This window comes from Chironomus tepperi, unplaced genomic scaffold, assembly GCF_022539635.2.
Source record: "Chironomus tepperi strain 1889 unplaced genomic scaffold, CSIRO-AGI_Ctep_v1 contig_128, whole genome shotgun sequence".
Taxonomy (NCBI): Eukaryota; Metazoa; Arthropoda; class Insecta; order Diptera; family Chironomidae; genus Chironomus; species Chironomus tepperi.
This window is the reverse complement of record NW_027226250.1, coordinates 1,711,463-1,728,319: the sequence shown is the minus strand read 5'-3', so window position 1 is coordinate 1,728,319 and position 16,857 is coordinate 1,711,463. Positions and strand designations below refer to the sequence as shown.

Genomic DNA, 16,857 nt, shown 5'->3' with positions numbered 1-16,857 from the left:
GTATTAACATTCCACAGAAAAAAAAGTTCATTTATTTATCTACCTTGAGTTTTAATATGTAGAATACATCCAAAAAAATAATATTGAAGACTTAAAGACGTGAGTACTGAAATCAGATTAAATATTGATATTTAAACTAATCTATGCAATACTTACTTTCAAAAAAATTTGTTCGATACAGTAATATTACTTTGTAATTCAAATATTACAAAATTAAACCACAAAAAATTGATGATACTCAATCAAATGATATAATATGTAGAAAGAGGAACAGCAAAAAATATTATAAGGAAACTTTTAGAATCCACAACTGGAAATTAATTGATGAAACTTATTAACCTTGTCGGTTGACGCCTTAAATAATCGCAATGCAGAACAAATCAGGTTTGAATTCTTCTTACAAACAGTTCAGGTCAAATGTTGACGGCATAGAATGCGGTAGTTTAACTTCGTTTTTTTTACCCTGGAGTGAGCTTTCTTCTAATGCTGCAAATTATTTTTATGAACTTGAAATATTTTTTTCTGTTTGCGGTTTGGCTGAATATGCTGTTCAGATGAAAAGTTGTTGATATTTAGAAATTGAATGCAGCTCATTTATCTGTTTAATTGAAGTATTTGAAGATTTCTGATTTATGTAGAAACCACTTCTTCCTATTTAGAATTGTAACGAAAAATGTAGTAACGGGTAGCAACATACTAAAGATGATATTGATTTTCAAGGATTAGACATTGAAATTATTTTTTTTATACACAAAAGATTCAATCAAATGACGTGGTTATGTGGATAATGTTGATTTACATATAGCCGGAAATCAAATGATTAAGATGGACGATTGGATATAAGAATATTCCATTCTCACACGAAACGGCTATTGGATACAAACTTTATATAGCTTAGCATTGTGCTGAATTTAAATTGAATCCAGTACAAAGTCAGAGTCTAGCCGTCTCTGGCGCGGATTTAGGTGATATTCGGAAGAAATCAATATGAATGAAAGTTGTAAGTTCAATTTCTACTCAAAGATGAACAATTAAATAAAGACATTTAACAATTCAGAATGCAAATAAGTAATTAATACTTAATTAATGAATTTTAATTGCATCCATTAGTCACAGAAATAAGACGAGATTCATAGAAACCAATTCAATATTTCTATACCTCTCAAAGCCCACCAAGAAGCATCTAATGCAACTCCTTAAAATCTCTAGATGACATCTCTATACTTTTTCAAATCAAGTATTTTTTTGATGTTTAACCAATTCCAAATAGTCTCTATAACAGTGCTGAGGAACATGTTATTTTTCGTGGCACCTGTGTTGACAAGCCTCGACTAAAATCGCACACGGCATACGGTTCATGGCATTTTCAAAGACTTTTGATGGCACACAAATGTACCGCGGCTCACAGGTTACCTACCACAACTCTATCCTATTATGCACATCTTCGAGAGCTTATAAGAAATTATTCAAAATGACACTCGAAATGACAAAGACAAGGAAAACAGCAGAAATTCTTTATTTCTTCATTTCTTCACATTGAATTGTTCGAGAGGAACATCATGTGACATTTCAAATACAATATTATTTACAAAACATCTCATAAATGACTTATACAGTTAGAAAAAACATACTTAAAGCATTAAAATCAATTATTATTGTTGCAATAAAATTAAATTCAGCTCACAAAAGCAAATTCAGACTGATTTAATTAGAGAAAAATTGTTTTTATTTTTTGTGCAAGAACGACTTACTGCAAATGATTGAGAAGAAGTGCTATAGGCATGGAATATTAAATAATATTACAGAGAATCTGTATAGTTTACATTGGCATTTAGCATTAATGTAGCCGGCTTTAGATGGAAATTTGTTACTGAATACATAAATTAGCATCGAAATTTAGAAAAAAGTAATCCAGTTCAGCCGTGCATTTACTTATTGGACAAAATGCTAAGAATTCAAAAGTCAAGCCTTGAAGAAGCTGCTCGGCAAGCAAATTTCAACTGCCGAACATCTCCAGCTAAAATAATGGAGATACCCACCAAGATGTGATGGTAGACATTTCTAAGAATGCAGTCATGGGCAACCTGCGTGCTGCGGTACATTATTAAGCAGCCAAAAATGCCATAAACTATATACCGTGTGTTGTTCGTGGCTAACCACCAAAGTGTGCCTTAAAAAATAAAAGGTTGTCCACCACTGTAAAAGTGCATCCACAACACAGAAACCAGCATGAATTTTAAATTAAAACTATTTTATTTACTTGTTGGAATTCTATTTGCAAAATTTCTATAATGTGAACCGTTTCATCACATGACGACTGTGGATTCAAATTTAAATTTAGTGAAACAAATTTTTGATGCTAAAGTCTCATGAAATTGATTTCATAGTGACACTGACTTTTTGAATTTAGAAAGAAATATTTGAAGAATAAATCAAAATATTTTATGATCATTGCTACAGCACTTGACTTTGGCCAAGACTTAATTAGTAGAAATATTTACTTTTGAAGATGGAATTCAGAGCAAGTAAATAAATTTAAGATTGAACTCTGTTAGCATGACCTTATGTTTCAATTTTGATTTATGCAAATTGGATGTCAATAATGTCATTGTGCTTGCTTTACTTCTTATTTGTATAAAATGAAAGATTTATTGCTTGAAACTCAAAGGCTACAATTATGGGGTACAGTGAAAATGCACCCGATCGTGAAAATGCATGGGATCGAACACGAGTTCTAGGGTCGGTAGACCGATGCTCTAACTGGTACGCCATTGCTGCTAAAGTGGATGGCTGTATATTTGATAACAATAGTTCTAATTTAATGTTTTTGTGATTAATGCTGTCTCGAATTGAATTAATCAAAATATATCATAAAATAAGATGCTCAATGTTTTGTCATAATTTCATCAAAATTCAACACAATAATCTATTGCACATATCCACGTGTTTATAACCACTCACAATTTCTTCTTTCTACCTTCCTGTTCCATCATTTAAATCTTTCTTTTTCATTCACATCTTTCTTATTCATTTTCTGTCTTGTGATGTTCTTCTTTCTCATTCAACACATCACATATACAGCAACAGCGTATTCCACATCTCCAAATACCACACAACACAGCAACAAACTATGCATGTCGCACTACACTTGGATGCTGTTTTTGTAGACATTTCTTTTTCTCTTCGCATGAAGACAGCACAACACAGCACGAAAGAAAAACAAAGCACAAAAAGCTCTTACGAAATTGAGATGAGACATGTGTGAGTGCTGTGTGCTGTGCACAATGAAATAAGAAAAAAAATTTAAGACGAGATGTTTCAGTTGCAAAAAGATTTTCAATTGAATAGCATCGAAAATTCGGATCGGTGCGGTATTTTTTTGAAATCTAAGTCGGATCTTAAAGTGAAGTAATAAACTTATTTGCATTTTAGAATTTTTTTGTGTATTTGTGTGATTGGAAGTTAGTTTTTTGTGGACATTGATTGGGTTTTTTGAAGAAAAAAAAATCAAGAATATATGCTGATTTATTAGATTAATTTTTTTTTATTCCAAAAAGACAATAAAATTGGTGATTTTGTCAAGTTTGTATTTTCACAAATGGCTCGTGACGTTTGATCAAAAAATGCTAGAAAAATATTTTTGTTACAAGTGTCTGTGGGTGGAGATTTTAAAACAAAATCAAGTCTGAGTAGCTTACTTGAACTTTTCGTTCATCCTCGATCTTCAAAAAATATATATAATTTCACTTTCATTTGATGTTTGTCGAGCATCTCTTCTCAAAAAGTGCTCAATCATTCGTAAGATTTTTGGAGGAAAAAATAAATAAGTCGTGAATATTTTGGGTCATGATTTTTTTTGGCATGCTTTAGATTTTTGTGGATTCTTTAAAATTTCACAACAGTCAATTTCAAATTTGAGTAAAAAAAATTCAAAATTTTAAAAAAATCAAAATTTGTAAAAATCAAAAAAATTCAAATTTCAAATTCTTTTAAAAATTTAAAAAGTGCCCAAACCTTGATTTTTTTAATTTCTAGAAATATTCTAAAAACTTCTTAATTCATCCCAAAAAAACGTGAATTTTTCAATCTTCTTTCTTATCTCAAACGTGCTTAGTTCTCAAGAAATTTAAATGATTTTGATGATTATGTAATCTCTTACCTCTATAAAAAGCATTTTAAACTCCAAAGAATGGAGAAAAAAGTTAAAATTTTACGATATTTATTCACAAAATAGTGCTCTAGTTTCTCAGTGCCTCAACTTTATCAGAAACAAGAATATTCCAATTAAGGAGGATATAAGACTATGAATATTAATTTTTTATCAGCAATCAACAATAACAGGAAATTTACAAAATATTTCCAAACCCGAGCGACATAAATGCAAAAAGATCCGCGACGGAACCCTAAAGGCTCACGTCGAATTTAGGCAGCTCCCATTTAGTGTTAATAAAAGAGATTTAACGGAGTCTATAGAGTAACTTAGTGGAGTCTTCCTAATTTGTGTCGCTCGGGATAAGAGCTTTGTCGTGACTAATTCATTCTTAGGATAAATTTGAAAAGTGTTGGAGGTTCAATATTAATAATTTTTACCATAATTCTCATACTTTGAGGCAATCGAAAATGAGTTTTGGCGTTACACTCAAATGGTCTGTCATTATCAATAAATTATTACAGTTTATTGGCTGAATATTAAGTTATGAAGTATATATTTATCAGTGCTGTAGAAATTTGAATTCAGGCTGTAAATTTGTGCAGATTTGTAGTTATTTATGTAATTTTTTGAGAAAAAATTTGCAAATAAATAAAGAAAAAAATGATAAAAATTGTAAATGCAATAATTTGCATTTCAGACACAGCTGAAAGCTTTTAAATAAATTAAGGAAGACATTTAAATTCTTGAAACTCCTCAAACTTTTTTTTGTTGAACAGCAGAGATTTTGGTTACAAAAATACTATCCCAAACCAGTTTAAAATAGTCAAGTTAAATCCCAAAAATAGCTTAATCTGCTTATTATCTTCCTTATCAATGACATAATGCAAATTCTACAATATTTCACCAAAAAATTAATATCCTCATTCAGCTTTTTTTCTTTGATTCACACAAGCGCAGTCAGTCTAATTCCCGTGGCATTATTAATTGGATTTTAAAATATCAAAGCGTTGAACTTCTTTTTAATTTTCTTCTGAATAATATTTTGAACTCAAGAATTAAATTTCTTGCATATGCTTGCGGCATCACGTTTTCATATATGTTATTGAATCTAAATATTTCATCTCTTAAGAATATTTTTCGTCGTGTTAAAATTTTGTTAAATATGCAGAAAAAAAAGTCGCCTGTGTTGTCAAGGATGCTTGACCTGAGGGTGATTAAATATTCTCAAAACGTCAATGAAGTTGTGGACAAACTTTTTCTTACGTTACGGTCTTAAAAATAAAAGAGGCAATTTTGTGTGTCGTGGCACAAAGATTAGTGTGAACCATGAAATTAGGGTTCAAGGAAGGATCACTGGTAAGGGCCAAGAATCACAGCTCTGCAGATTGCGATTGAGCCTTATGGTTCGTCCAACGCTGCATCCCAGCAATTTTGGACAAACCCTGCTTGATATACTGCATATAAGTAAATGACCCTAAAATCATATCTTTTCAAAGAAGTCGGACATAAAATTATTTTATGACTAAACCGACTAACTTTAACATTTTTCAAGACTGCTCTAATTTGGCTTAAAATTTTTGCATTTTACAATCATACATAATAAAAATTCACAATGTCTAAATCTAGCTTTGATGGATTCACTTTGACAACAAATTTACGAGATTATCATCAGACATTTTATTAGGCCTTTCTATAAAATATTCAATTAGCCTTCCGTCACTCCTTTTTATTTGTAAACAGATCCACGTTTTTTGAGAAATCATCATTAAATAAGCCTTGATACAAATTTATGATCATGTTAACGTCACTATTTTGGCTGAAAAATCACAAATAGATCAGTTTAATTTTGAAGGAACACAAAGAGATGGAATCAGATCAAAAAGACATCAAAATAAAGCACATTCCATAAAATATGATAGCACTCATTTGATATCAATGCTCGATAAGAGAACATATGATATTACCGTAAAGATTTTCTGTCTTTATTTGTTGACGTTCCACACAAATTAGATCGCTGCTGAAACAAGATTTTTTGACATTTAATTCTGTCGATTGCTTCTTTATGACGATATTTTTTGATAGTCGATCACGTATCTAAATGTATTTCTCATCGGTGTTTAATACTTTTGCTATTCTCGTCGATTTGAAGCTTTTATGGTTATTAGAAATATATAAATTAAGATCTAAAAATCACTTCTGATGAGATTCCAAACAATCGTTAAAATCGATTGATCGAGAGCCGTTGTTGCTCTAATTTACTTCAGTGAAGTAAATCTCACATCTGACTCGTTTGCTATCATAATGTTTTGTCTTATTCAAATCTATCCTTAATTTATTTCATACAATTTCATCATCCTTAATCATCATTTAAAACTGAAAGTGAATGTTATTCCATATATTTATCGAAATCAATACAATATAAATTCTAAGGTGTGCCTGGGCCTAATGATCCATATTTCTTATGCAAATTCGAATTGATTGAGATGATAAACAAGTCAGGCTTATTTAATAATTTGATTTGAGACACAAATGTAGGAAAATATTTATCTAACAAATTAAAATACATCTTGTCCAATGGTGGCGGAGAGAAAAGTTTAGGGCCTTATACTTAGAACTTAGGGCCTTATACTTAGAACAAACGTAGAACTCAAGTACTAAATTTATAGAACAAAATATTTGAATTTTTAAATACCGTTTTTTAATGAAATGAAAATATTAAATTAATGCTGTTTTTCCAATTATAAAAGTTGCAATCGAAATGGACACTGTTTATTTAGTCGTCACTGTCATCTAATTCATAAAAGAAATGAATTTGCGTCACGAAATAACTGAATTTATTTATCTTCAAAATAACGGTCAAAAATATTTTAAAATCCCAAAAATTTGATGTAAATTTGTAACAAGTTTCTTTTCAAAAAAATATTTGTTGTAACGTTGACTTCTCTATCCGCCACCATTGGCATCTTGTATTTGGAGAGAAAAAATGAAACAAGCAGCAGGTGGTAAATTACATGAAAAATGTATCAATGTGACATTTTGGATGTTCTTATTAAGAATTTACAACAAATCCAACATTTTTGTATCAATAAATCATTCTGATGAGACTTATAAAAACAAATTTAAACCTTATTGGAGATAAGAATGAAAGATGTATCATAAACTGTTCAAAAATCATGAAACCGATGAGGCTTGAGGATCTCGTAAATCAATTATGTCATCATATAAATATAACTGAAGGAAAAACAAAGCAAGCCAAACATAAATAGGAAATGAATAGAAATTAGATGACTGTAAATCAATTTATTCAAGAATATTCAGATTGATTTTTTTGTTTCTGTGGTTTTTTGAACTTTTTTAACAGAAAATGAAGCGCGTGACCATAAAATCCTGATTGATTTCATAAAAGTTTATTGAGCAAATTTTTGTACCAAATCCCGGAGAAACCCGTAAAAAATTGAGTACTTATTTCATAATATTTTATTGAATTTTGAGATCTATTGGAGATAATTTTTGATTTTTTGAGTTTAAAACTACATTTTAAACCATTTATTTGCTATCTAGTTTTGAATGATAGTAAAGTTTGATTTATTGCTAGAAATTAATGTTATCAGACTGAAATCATTACTTAGTAGCTCTTTTTATCGGATTTTATAGAAAATAAAATCATTCTTGATGACTTGAAATTATCATTTTAGATGAAAATAGCAATAAAATGTTTAAAGGAATCTCTCAATCGATAGAAAATTCTCATTCACATTAAGACCAGTTATCCACAGAACATTAACTTTTCATCTAGCTATATCGTTTTTTATCTACTCGCCAAACTCAAAATCCAAGTGAAAAACCTTAAATTTGTTCATAATAATCAATAATAAGCATTAAATCATAATGATACCCAAATAGCGCTCGGTTAATTGATCCAAATTTCGACACATCGTCGGCGTGACTCTGGCATGATGCCGGATTTAAACCGAATACAACACGCCATCAAGCTGGATTTTCGATCGATTAACTTGTGCTATTTGGGATATCTCCACCAAAAATCGCGTCATTTCTACTAACTCATACACCAGTTTTATCTCAAAAGTATCATATTCGTTCATTCTTAAATGCCAATAACCCGTAAACATCAAGAATGGATTCTAATGACCTTAACACCACAGATGCTTAATTTTCAACTTTCAAAACATCTTTGTTAGCTTTGAGACTTATTTGCATAAAAGAAATTAATCGTGTATGGTGTTGTGTCTGATTCTAGAGATTACCCATCATAATATTTAATTAGTTTAATGCGTTGAGAAATTCGTTTCTTCTTGCTATCCATTAACTGTGATTGAGGATGTTAGATTTTATTTCTTTTGTTCCTTTAATTTATTTTATTTTCCATTCACAATTTCAAGACTTTGTCTTTCGTTTGTTTAAATTTCATTGGGCTTTGTCAATTTTAAACAATGTTGTTTGTGTTCCTTTAAGTTAACATGAGAATTGAGATGAAAGAATGGATAATGAGAGAATGATTACCGTAATTTGCAGTTTTAAGGCGGGGATCATTCAGAATAAAGAAAAGAAATGTTGCTGTTAAAAGTTGAATAAATTTTGATGAAATTTTATGGTTCTGGCAAAGGATGAAAAATTTAGACCAGTGATGGACAACCTTTTATTTTTCATGGCACACCTTGATAGTTAGCTTCGACCAAAAATGCACATGGCATATGATTCAAGGCATTTCCAAGAATGTTTGACAACACGCAAGTGTGCCGTAGAATACAGGTTGTCCACCACTGTTATAGAGAATTATTTGGTATATTAATCTGGGGATCAAATAAAATTAATCAAAATTGATAAATTCTCTAAATATCTGTTTGAACCACCCAGAAGTGACCATTAGCAGTATATTCTTACCATCACTCTCATATGATCTGCATCCTGCTGGAAACATCACTGTTCGTGTTCTGAAGAATAGAATATTTCCTAGTTCATTAATGTGTCATGATTACTGATAGTCAAAAAGTGATCATATCTAACCAAATGACACCACGTACAACACATTACATCATCCAGCAGCGATTAAAAATTCTAAAATCCTGTAAAAATTCGATTAACATCCTAAAAGACAACGTTTATGTCTAGTTATTATTGAAAAATCTCAATTAACTTCTCACGCAAGTGTTAATAATTCGTTAATCTTTGAATACAACATGACACCTCACCTGCTTAGCATGAAAGCACAAAATTAATAGATGTGATAATTATTAGATCTTCCAAGACTCTATTGTCAATTCCAAATCTCTAGTTTCATAAACCAAATCTATGATTTACATGAGGAAACAAGCTAGATATCGAAAATAGAAAATTAATATTTTTGTGTCCAGCGATGTTCATCTATTGTTCCAAAACCTTTTGTTAACACTTGACTAGGTAATAAATATTTCTATAAAATATTTGAACATTCCTCGCCCATTCTATTGTTTCAATAATAAATTAATTTTCTTCCCTTGATAATGATGTCTCAATTCTATTTTATGCGAACAAAATGTCATTTGATAAGAAGACGACTTTGAATGTCATCGGAAATAGAGATCATTTTATACTACGCGACGGTTCCATAAATTATTATTTGCTTTTTTTTGTTGATGAGCATTGCCGGACGTTAATTTATCATTTTGAGCGTTTGTCGGATAAAGAAACAAGTAGTTTGAGCCATTGGGAGTTTGGATAGGTTATCTAAATAGTGGACAACCTATATGACGTACGTTCCTCCCACTGAACTATCTGAGATTGGTAAAGACCAGGCAAAAGCGACTATAAACGTTATAATGAGGTACTCGGAAGTAGCAAGCAGTCCATCCATTTACCATCTCAATTTTCATTATCACACGGTCTCCACTTGTTGCTCTGTTACCGATAAAATGCTGCTCCCTTACAAAATTGTCTCGAATATCATTTCCATATCACATTATGTAAATTAATGATATATGCGAAGCTGAATGATATCGGAGTGAGTTTAATATTGCGGTTAATGTGAATCTTTTGAACAGTTTCTCTGGTGATTGTCAAGGTCGCCATTTGTATATATTAATGTCAATCATGACTCAATTTCTTTCTCTTTCCATCTCAGCACGAAACTACCTTTAAATATCATTTACAATGATTTTGCGAAGCTATCGAAACTTAAAATTGAAATAATTTTTTTGTTGTAAATTAATTTGCCAAATTAATTTGATTAAAAAGGGTCAGCTCTGTAGGCAGCTCTGTAGGCAGTCTTTACAGATGATCGTGTTGTGGATATTAGCAAAAGTATTACTCTGTTAATGATCAAATAATCGCTTATGTCTTTGAGGTGATATTGTGAAAGATTTTGCAACATTTTATGATCGTTATGACTTTTTAGTGATTGTGGATTTGGATTGTGGCTTAATTATAGTGGATTATGTCAGAGGTCGATTAAAATATTTAAATTCCTGCTAAAAACCGTTTAAAAAGGATTAACAGCTCAGAATTTTTTAATCAAAAAATTATTTCCTGAATATGTCAAAGGCAATTTGTAAAACAACGGGGCTCAAAAAAGGCCATCACGACTGATACAGTTGTTTAGCATGCAAATTAACTAGAGACATTAAAATTGCAATTTATTGCCTTAAGATGGTTTTTGTTGATCTTTTAAGATCCTCCAAAAAATTGATCATCTTGCTTAAAATAGAACCTCGGTCTAAAATATCAGGGAGCAGAATCTCTAAAATATGCAGTTTAAGGATCATTCTATTGCGTCCAAGAGTTAGGAAAGTATGGTGGATGACACATGTGATAGAAATTATCGGAAATCCGGCATCTAGCTAGTGTGACTCTGACCTTAGACCAAAGTCAAGTTGGTCTGGGACTGGATTTTCGATCATTTCTACACCGTGTCCTTTCATGTTCTTGTTGAACCCATTACACTGTATAAAATAACGATCAAGCGCACTTCTGTTTGATGAAATCAATTTCCATTCAGATACACGATTCCCTAATAATCAGCTTGACATGACAATTCAATATTCGTAAAACAAAAGTTAGTTTCTAACAGTTAATAAAGCTAATTTTATAATATGCTATCCCAACGTTTGCCTACAAAAAACATTCTCATTTTATCACCTTAAATATCAATCCCTCCTTATTGAACCTGTTCACAAAAGAATTTTATGCGTTTTTAACTTTTCTAAACAAGTGGACATTTATTAAAGAATCTCTCATAAAACACGTTTTTGTTTTTTTAATTATGAATATTAAGAATGTTTTCTGTGTATAGAATTAATATCGCCATCTGCACGTGGAAAGCTGTTTGTCTTCTTGAAACGGCATATTTAAAAATCAGAAATGTTCTTGAAAAATTATATTGATTCTAGGTCGAATGTTCATAAACTTATTCAAGGCTTTAAAGAAATGATCAAGTTGCAAGTACCGTTGCACTTTCTAGGAACTGAATAACTAGAGATCTTGATAAATCATTCAACAAATTGATTGTAGACAGAATACTCCACTAATGATCATTCTGGTGAATAATCTCTGCGAATAATGAAGAAATTCTAACGTCTACATATAAAATGAGTTGAAATCAAAGTCATTTTTATGGCCGCAATAAATCTGGGTTAATTTAGCCTACAAATTTTAGAGACATTAAAGATTACTATCTTATATTTCTCATCTTGTGACTAATGGATTTTGAAAGAAGAAATTAATACATTAGCAAGCAAATGGGATTCATTCACTTTTATGTTCAGGGAAGAGAGGTGTAGGATCTGATTTAAACATTGATAATTCCGAAATTTTTTTTAATATAACAAGTAACAAGTAAGCCACACGGGATACAAATGGCCAAAATGTGGTCCCAGACTAGCTTGAGTTCGACGTGGGGCTGGTTCAGCCGACCCGGAGCCACATTACTAGAATAAAATCCTACAAGCAACCAACTTTGTTAGACTTAATTTTTTAATGATATCTCAGTTCTTTTCCTTTTTTTGTCGAAAATTCCACGAATTCACAGACAATTAAATTTCCCCACAAATCACGTTTCGAGATTAAGAAGTCATCAATAATTATGATTCTACAGAATCATCATTTAGTCAAGGAGCTTTGGGAATATTCGATAATTACGTAACGTTTAATGTCGAGGTGGTTCTACAATTTTTTAAATTTTAGTTCATGAATCCACTTCAAAAGCGTTACAGTAGAATTCTAGTTTTATTGTTACATAAGTTTCAAATGTTCCCTTTGCAAACAGAACTTCTTCGAATTCTTCAAAGATCCTCTTAGAATGCTAAAAATATAAAACTTTGTATTTTTATTCAAACATTTTAGAAATTCTAATTAATGCACGACTCGTTTCTTTTCACGTGATTTCATTTTAGATTAAGTTGAAGTTGAGTTGAAGCTAGTTTTTGAGTATAGATTTTTAAGAATTCGATGAATTTTTTCTTCGGATTTTTGAAAAATTTAAAAGATTCTATGCATATGTAACTTTTGATATTTTTTAAAATGAATTTAGGATCTGTGTTAGATATGAGTTGTTCAAATTCTGATCGTAATCTTATTTTATATTAAGAATGGGTGACTTCGCAGTAAAGTCAATCATAGGAATCAATTAATTTATTTTGGAATCCTATACATATCCAATCAATTGTTTGAATGGTGTTTGGACATTTTTTGTATGTGAATGATTGCTGATCAGAGCAGCACAAATGAAGAAGGCTTCGAAAGAGGTTTAGAGCCTTTAAAGTTACACGATGGAACCTTCTTCATTTGTGTCGATTGTGTGAACCTTTATATAAAAACCTTTAATTAAATTTACTAATCCAATCAATTTCATTTCCTTCTTTTCCATAAATAGAATTTTTTGAGTGTCTAATTCTGTGTCGCTAGAAACATAAAGAAGTGTGAAATTGAACATTTTTTATTGAATATAAAAAAGATGAAGAAAATCACAACAGCCACTATGGCATTTCCATTTGTTTATTGGATCATCATCCTACTCAACGCAGCTGTCCTCGATGCTCGAACAACTGGGAATGTGAGTATCTACACATTATATTTATTAGATATATTGAGATTACTTTACGAATATGAATCAATATTATTAGGCGTGCAGCACATAGCACACAAAAATATGAAAATGATTTTTTTGTTGAATTTCTTATTTTGAAGATCAATTGTATTGACTTATGCGGCAGCACTCATCATTCACCTTGTTACTTTCAGTAAACAGTCTGTCAGACTGTTTGTGTTTTTGAACTTTTTACTTGTTTAGATTTCCACCTGTCTGATTGTACATCTTCTACATTTTCCGTGGAGATTTTGTCAGTTTTTGATGTAGATTTTTTGATTACTCGAGATACTATCCACAAATCTAACAAAATCAACATTAAACTTACACCAAGGCTCAGACACTCAACAAAAAATTGTGAAAATTGTACAATTTCTACAATTCGTATGGAAAAAATTGTGAAAATTGTAAAAATTGTACAATTTTCACAATTTCGCAATTTTTGTATGAAAAAATTGTACAATTTTTACAATTTTCACAATTTTTTGATGTAAATTTCAAGAAACTAATAATTTAGTAATCTAATTAATAGATGGAAATTATAGTTTTCACAGCAGGAAAATTATTTTGTAAAAACATAGAAAAGTTGAAAAATGTTATTATGACTGGATTTCTTGAAAAATCATATTTTGATGCATAATTCATTGACGAAATGTGAAATTTTTTACTGTTTTACTTACAAAATGGGAAAAATATCTTGTAAATTGCTATTTTTCGCAATAATTTTCTTAAACTATGATGAAAACTCCAGCGGAAAAACGGAATTTCACCTCGGTTTTCTTATTAAGGGTAAAAAATGTCTCAGAAAAACCGAATTTTACCTCGGTTTCTATGTTTGGGGTAAATTACCCCTCAGAAAAGCCGAATTTTGCGTCGGTTTCTAAATTTGGGGTAAATAACCCCTCAGAAAAGCCGAATTTTGCCTCGGTTTCTATATATGGAGTAAATTACCCCACAAAATTGCCAAATTTTGCCTCGGTTTCTGTATATGGGGTAAATTACCACTCAGAAAAGCCGAATTTTGCGTCGGTTTCTTTATTTGGTGTGAAAAATCCTTCAAAAAAGCTAAAAATTGCTTTGATTTTCATAAATAGAATGGAAAATTACTCGAAAAATTCGAATTTTGTCTCTAGTTTCTTATTTGGAGTGAAAAATCCCACATATAAACCAAATTTTGCCTTTATTTTCTCAATTTAAGATGAAAATTCCTCGGAAAAGCCAAATTTCACATTAATTTTCTTATAAAAAGATGAAAACCCTTTGAAAAATCAATTTTTCACTTGTATTTCCCAAATATGAAAATCATTGAAACTAGTTTATGTTAAGTTGAAAATTGTACAATTTTGTCAGTTTTGTATGAAAAAATTGCGAAAATTGTACAATTTCTACAATTTTCACAATTTTTATAAGAAAAGATTGTAAAAATTAGAAAAATTGTACAATTTTTACAATTTTCACAATTTTTGTATGAAAAAATTGTAAAAATTGTAAAAAATTACAATTTTGGTTGAGTGTCTGAGCCTTGACTTACACGTTTACAGCAAACATGATTAAAATTCAATCAATAAATCTGACAATTTCTCATCCGTAACCTTCAATATCTAAATACCCAAAAAGCAATCATAAACAGAATAATTGACATTTTATAGGCCATTCATATTGATCAATTACTTAAATATTTCCATAATCATATCCATTTCTCATTTACTTTAATCTGAAGATCATCAAAAAAATCTCATTTAAATGCTGTTTATCTAATTACGCAGCACACACACGACTTGTTGTCTTAAATTGATTTTTTTTTCTGAGAGGCAAGTCTCCTTTTACACACGAAAGGTCAAATTATAAAGAATGTCCATAAAAATTGTAAATTGTGGCATTTGTGAGATAAATTTAAATATTTGCAAGACTAACTGTTTAAGTTTTTTGGTATTTATGTCATAAATCATTCGACCCATTGAAGATTTACTTATCACAGATCTAAATTGACTGTTTGTATAGTAAAATGCCGCCTACTGATGACATATACATGCTTGTAAAGTGTTAAAAAACGATGATTTTTTTTAACATTGATCGGGGTCTGACAGGGGGTAATTAAAAATATTTAAAATATTTTGACAGTGGCAATGAAAAATCCTTTGAAATCACGGTCAGATAAAGATATGAACAGTATCTGTATAAAAGTTTCAAATCATTATCTTAGCACTCTTGCTCCTCAAAACTGTTTTAAGCGTATTTTTGAGAGAAATGACGCTTGATCGCATTAGTAACACGTATAATCTCAGTAACCAGACAGCCTTGAGAGCTCGAGTTTATAGCTTTAGCCTAGTTCTATCTAGTTACTGGCTTATAGTTTGGTTTCCTAGCTTAAAATGATTGTTAAATGCTTTATTTAATTTTTGTAATGGATTTTAGTGATCAGATTTTTTTTGCTAGTCAAATCCCTATTGCTGGGCAAAAATCTGCTTAAGCCCCTCGATCAATACACTAGTAATTTGACAATCTTCTAAATTCTTGCAAAATCATCCTAAAGATCCTAAGTCTCCACATATCATAAATCATTAAAACACTTAAATCAACTATAAAATTAGTATAATTTCCGAAATCATTCATTTATACACCTGTCTTAAGAGCTTAAGAATGAGAATCCAGAATCTCAGTTATTATTTATCACCACTCGTAACTAGAATCTCTTGAAATCTCTTTAAACAACATCTTATCTTCATTCTGCCGATCTCTTCTTTTGTGTTTTATTATCGTGAATTTCAATTTTTATTCTCAATTTTTCTTCCTGTGACATTGAGAAGGAAATAATAAGAGGAACAATAGGTTTTAAGTTATTTAGATAAATAAATGTGCCACTGTCGAAATTCATTAAAAAATCTCGTTTCAAGTTCTAATGGGAAAGATGAAAAATAGCGTCGAATTTTCTCAATATGAACACTTCATTAAATTAATAAATTGAGACAAATCGGTTAAAATTAAGAATAAATTTGAATGTCGCTGATAATCAAGAGATTTTGGTTGAGTGTTAAGCATAATGAGATATTGTGGCTAATTGTCTAAAGAAAATATAAAGTGAAAAATTTTGTTTTGTAAATTAAAAGATTAGATTAATGGATAGTCATTACTGATTTCCGCACAGCTGAAGTTGGGCCTCGATATATTGGATAATGATTACATGAATTCCTTGGGATTTTAAAAAAAATATTAGGAAATATTGATTATCATGATAAGATATAATTAATTGAATTATTTAACATTCTGTTTCTTCATAGTATTTGAATTTAGCCAACATTACTAGCATAATCACTTCATCGGCTGGCTGGTTTGGTGAGGCACGAGATCTCAACAACCAGACATGCTTGAGATTTACAAATTGAACCTCCCTCTTATCTTTAAATATTGAAAATTTGTTCAAAAATTCAATTCATTTTCTATGAAAATTGTCAAATCAACCATTCTATAAATAACGTAAAAACTAGTTTCAGGCACACTTTTAATCACAGCTTAAAAATCCTCTCAATCAATATTTAAACTATTAAAAATCATCCGTGACTCAATTTTCATGCTAATTTATTTGAGTTAACTAAGTAAATTTATCAGGAAGCCAACTTCTCACTCAATT

General features: G+C 30.3%; 1 protein-coding gene across 1 annotated transcript in view; it reads left to right on the top strand.

Moving 5' to 3' along the window:
• Positions 1-3,326: 3,326 nt before the first annotated feature.
• The window catches only part of js (jiangshi), a 43,756-nt gene continuing 30,225 nt past the window's right edge, over positions 3,327-16,857 (top strand). Inside the window, exons 1-2 of the mRNA XM_070636513.1 lie at positions 3,327-3,408; positions 13,017-13,196. Coding sequence (XP_070492614.1) covers positions 13,098-13,196 — 99 coding nt within the window. The 5' untranslated portion in view covers positions 3,327-3,408; positions 13,017-13,097. The remainder of the gene's footprint in view (positions 3,409-13,016; positions 13,197-16,857) is intronic.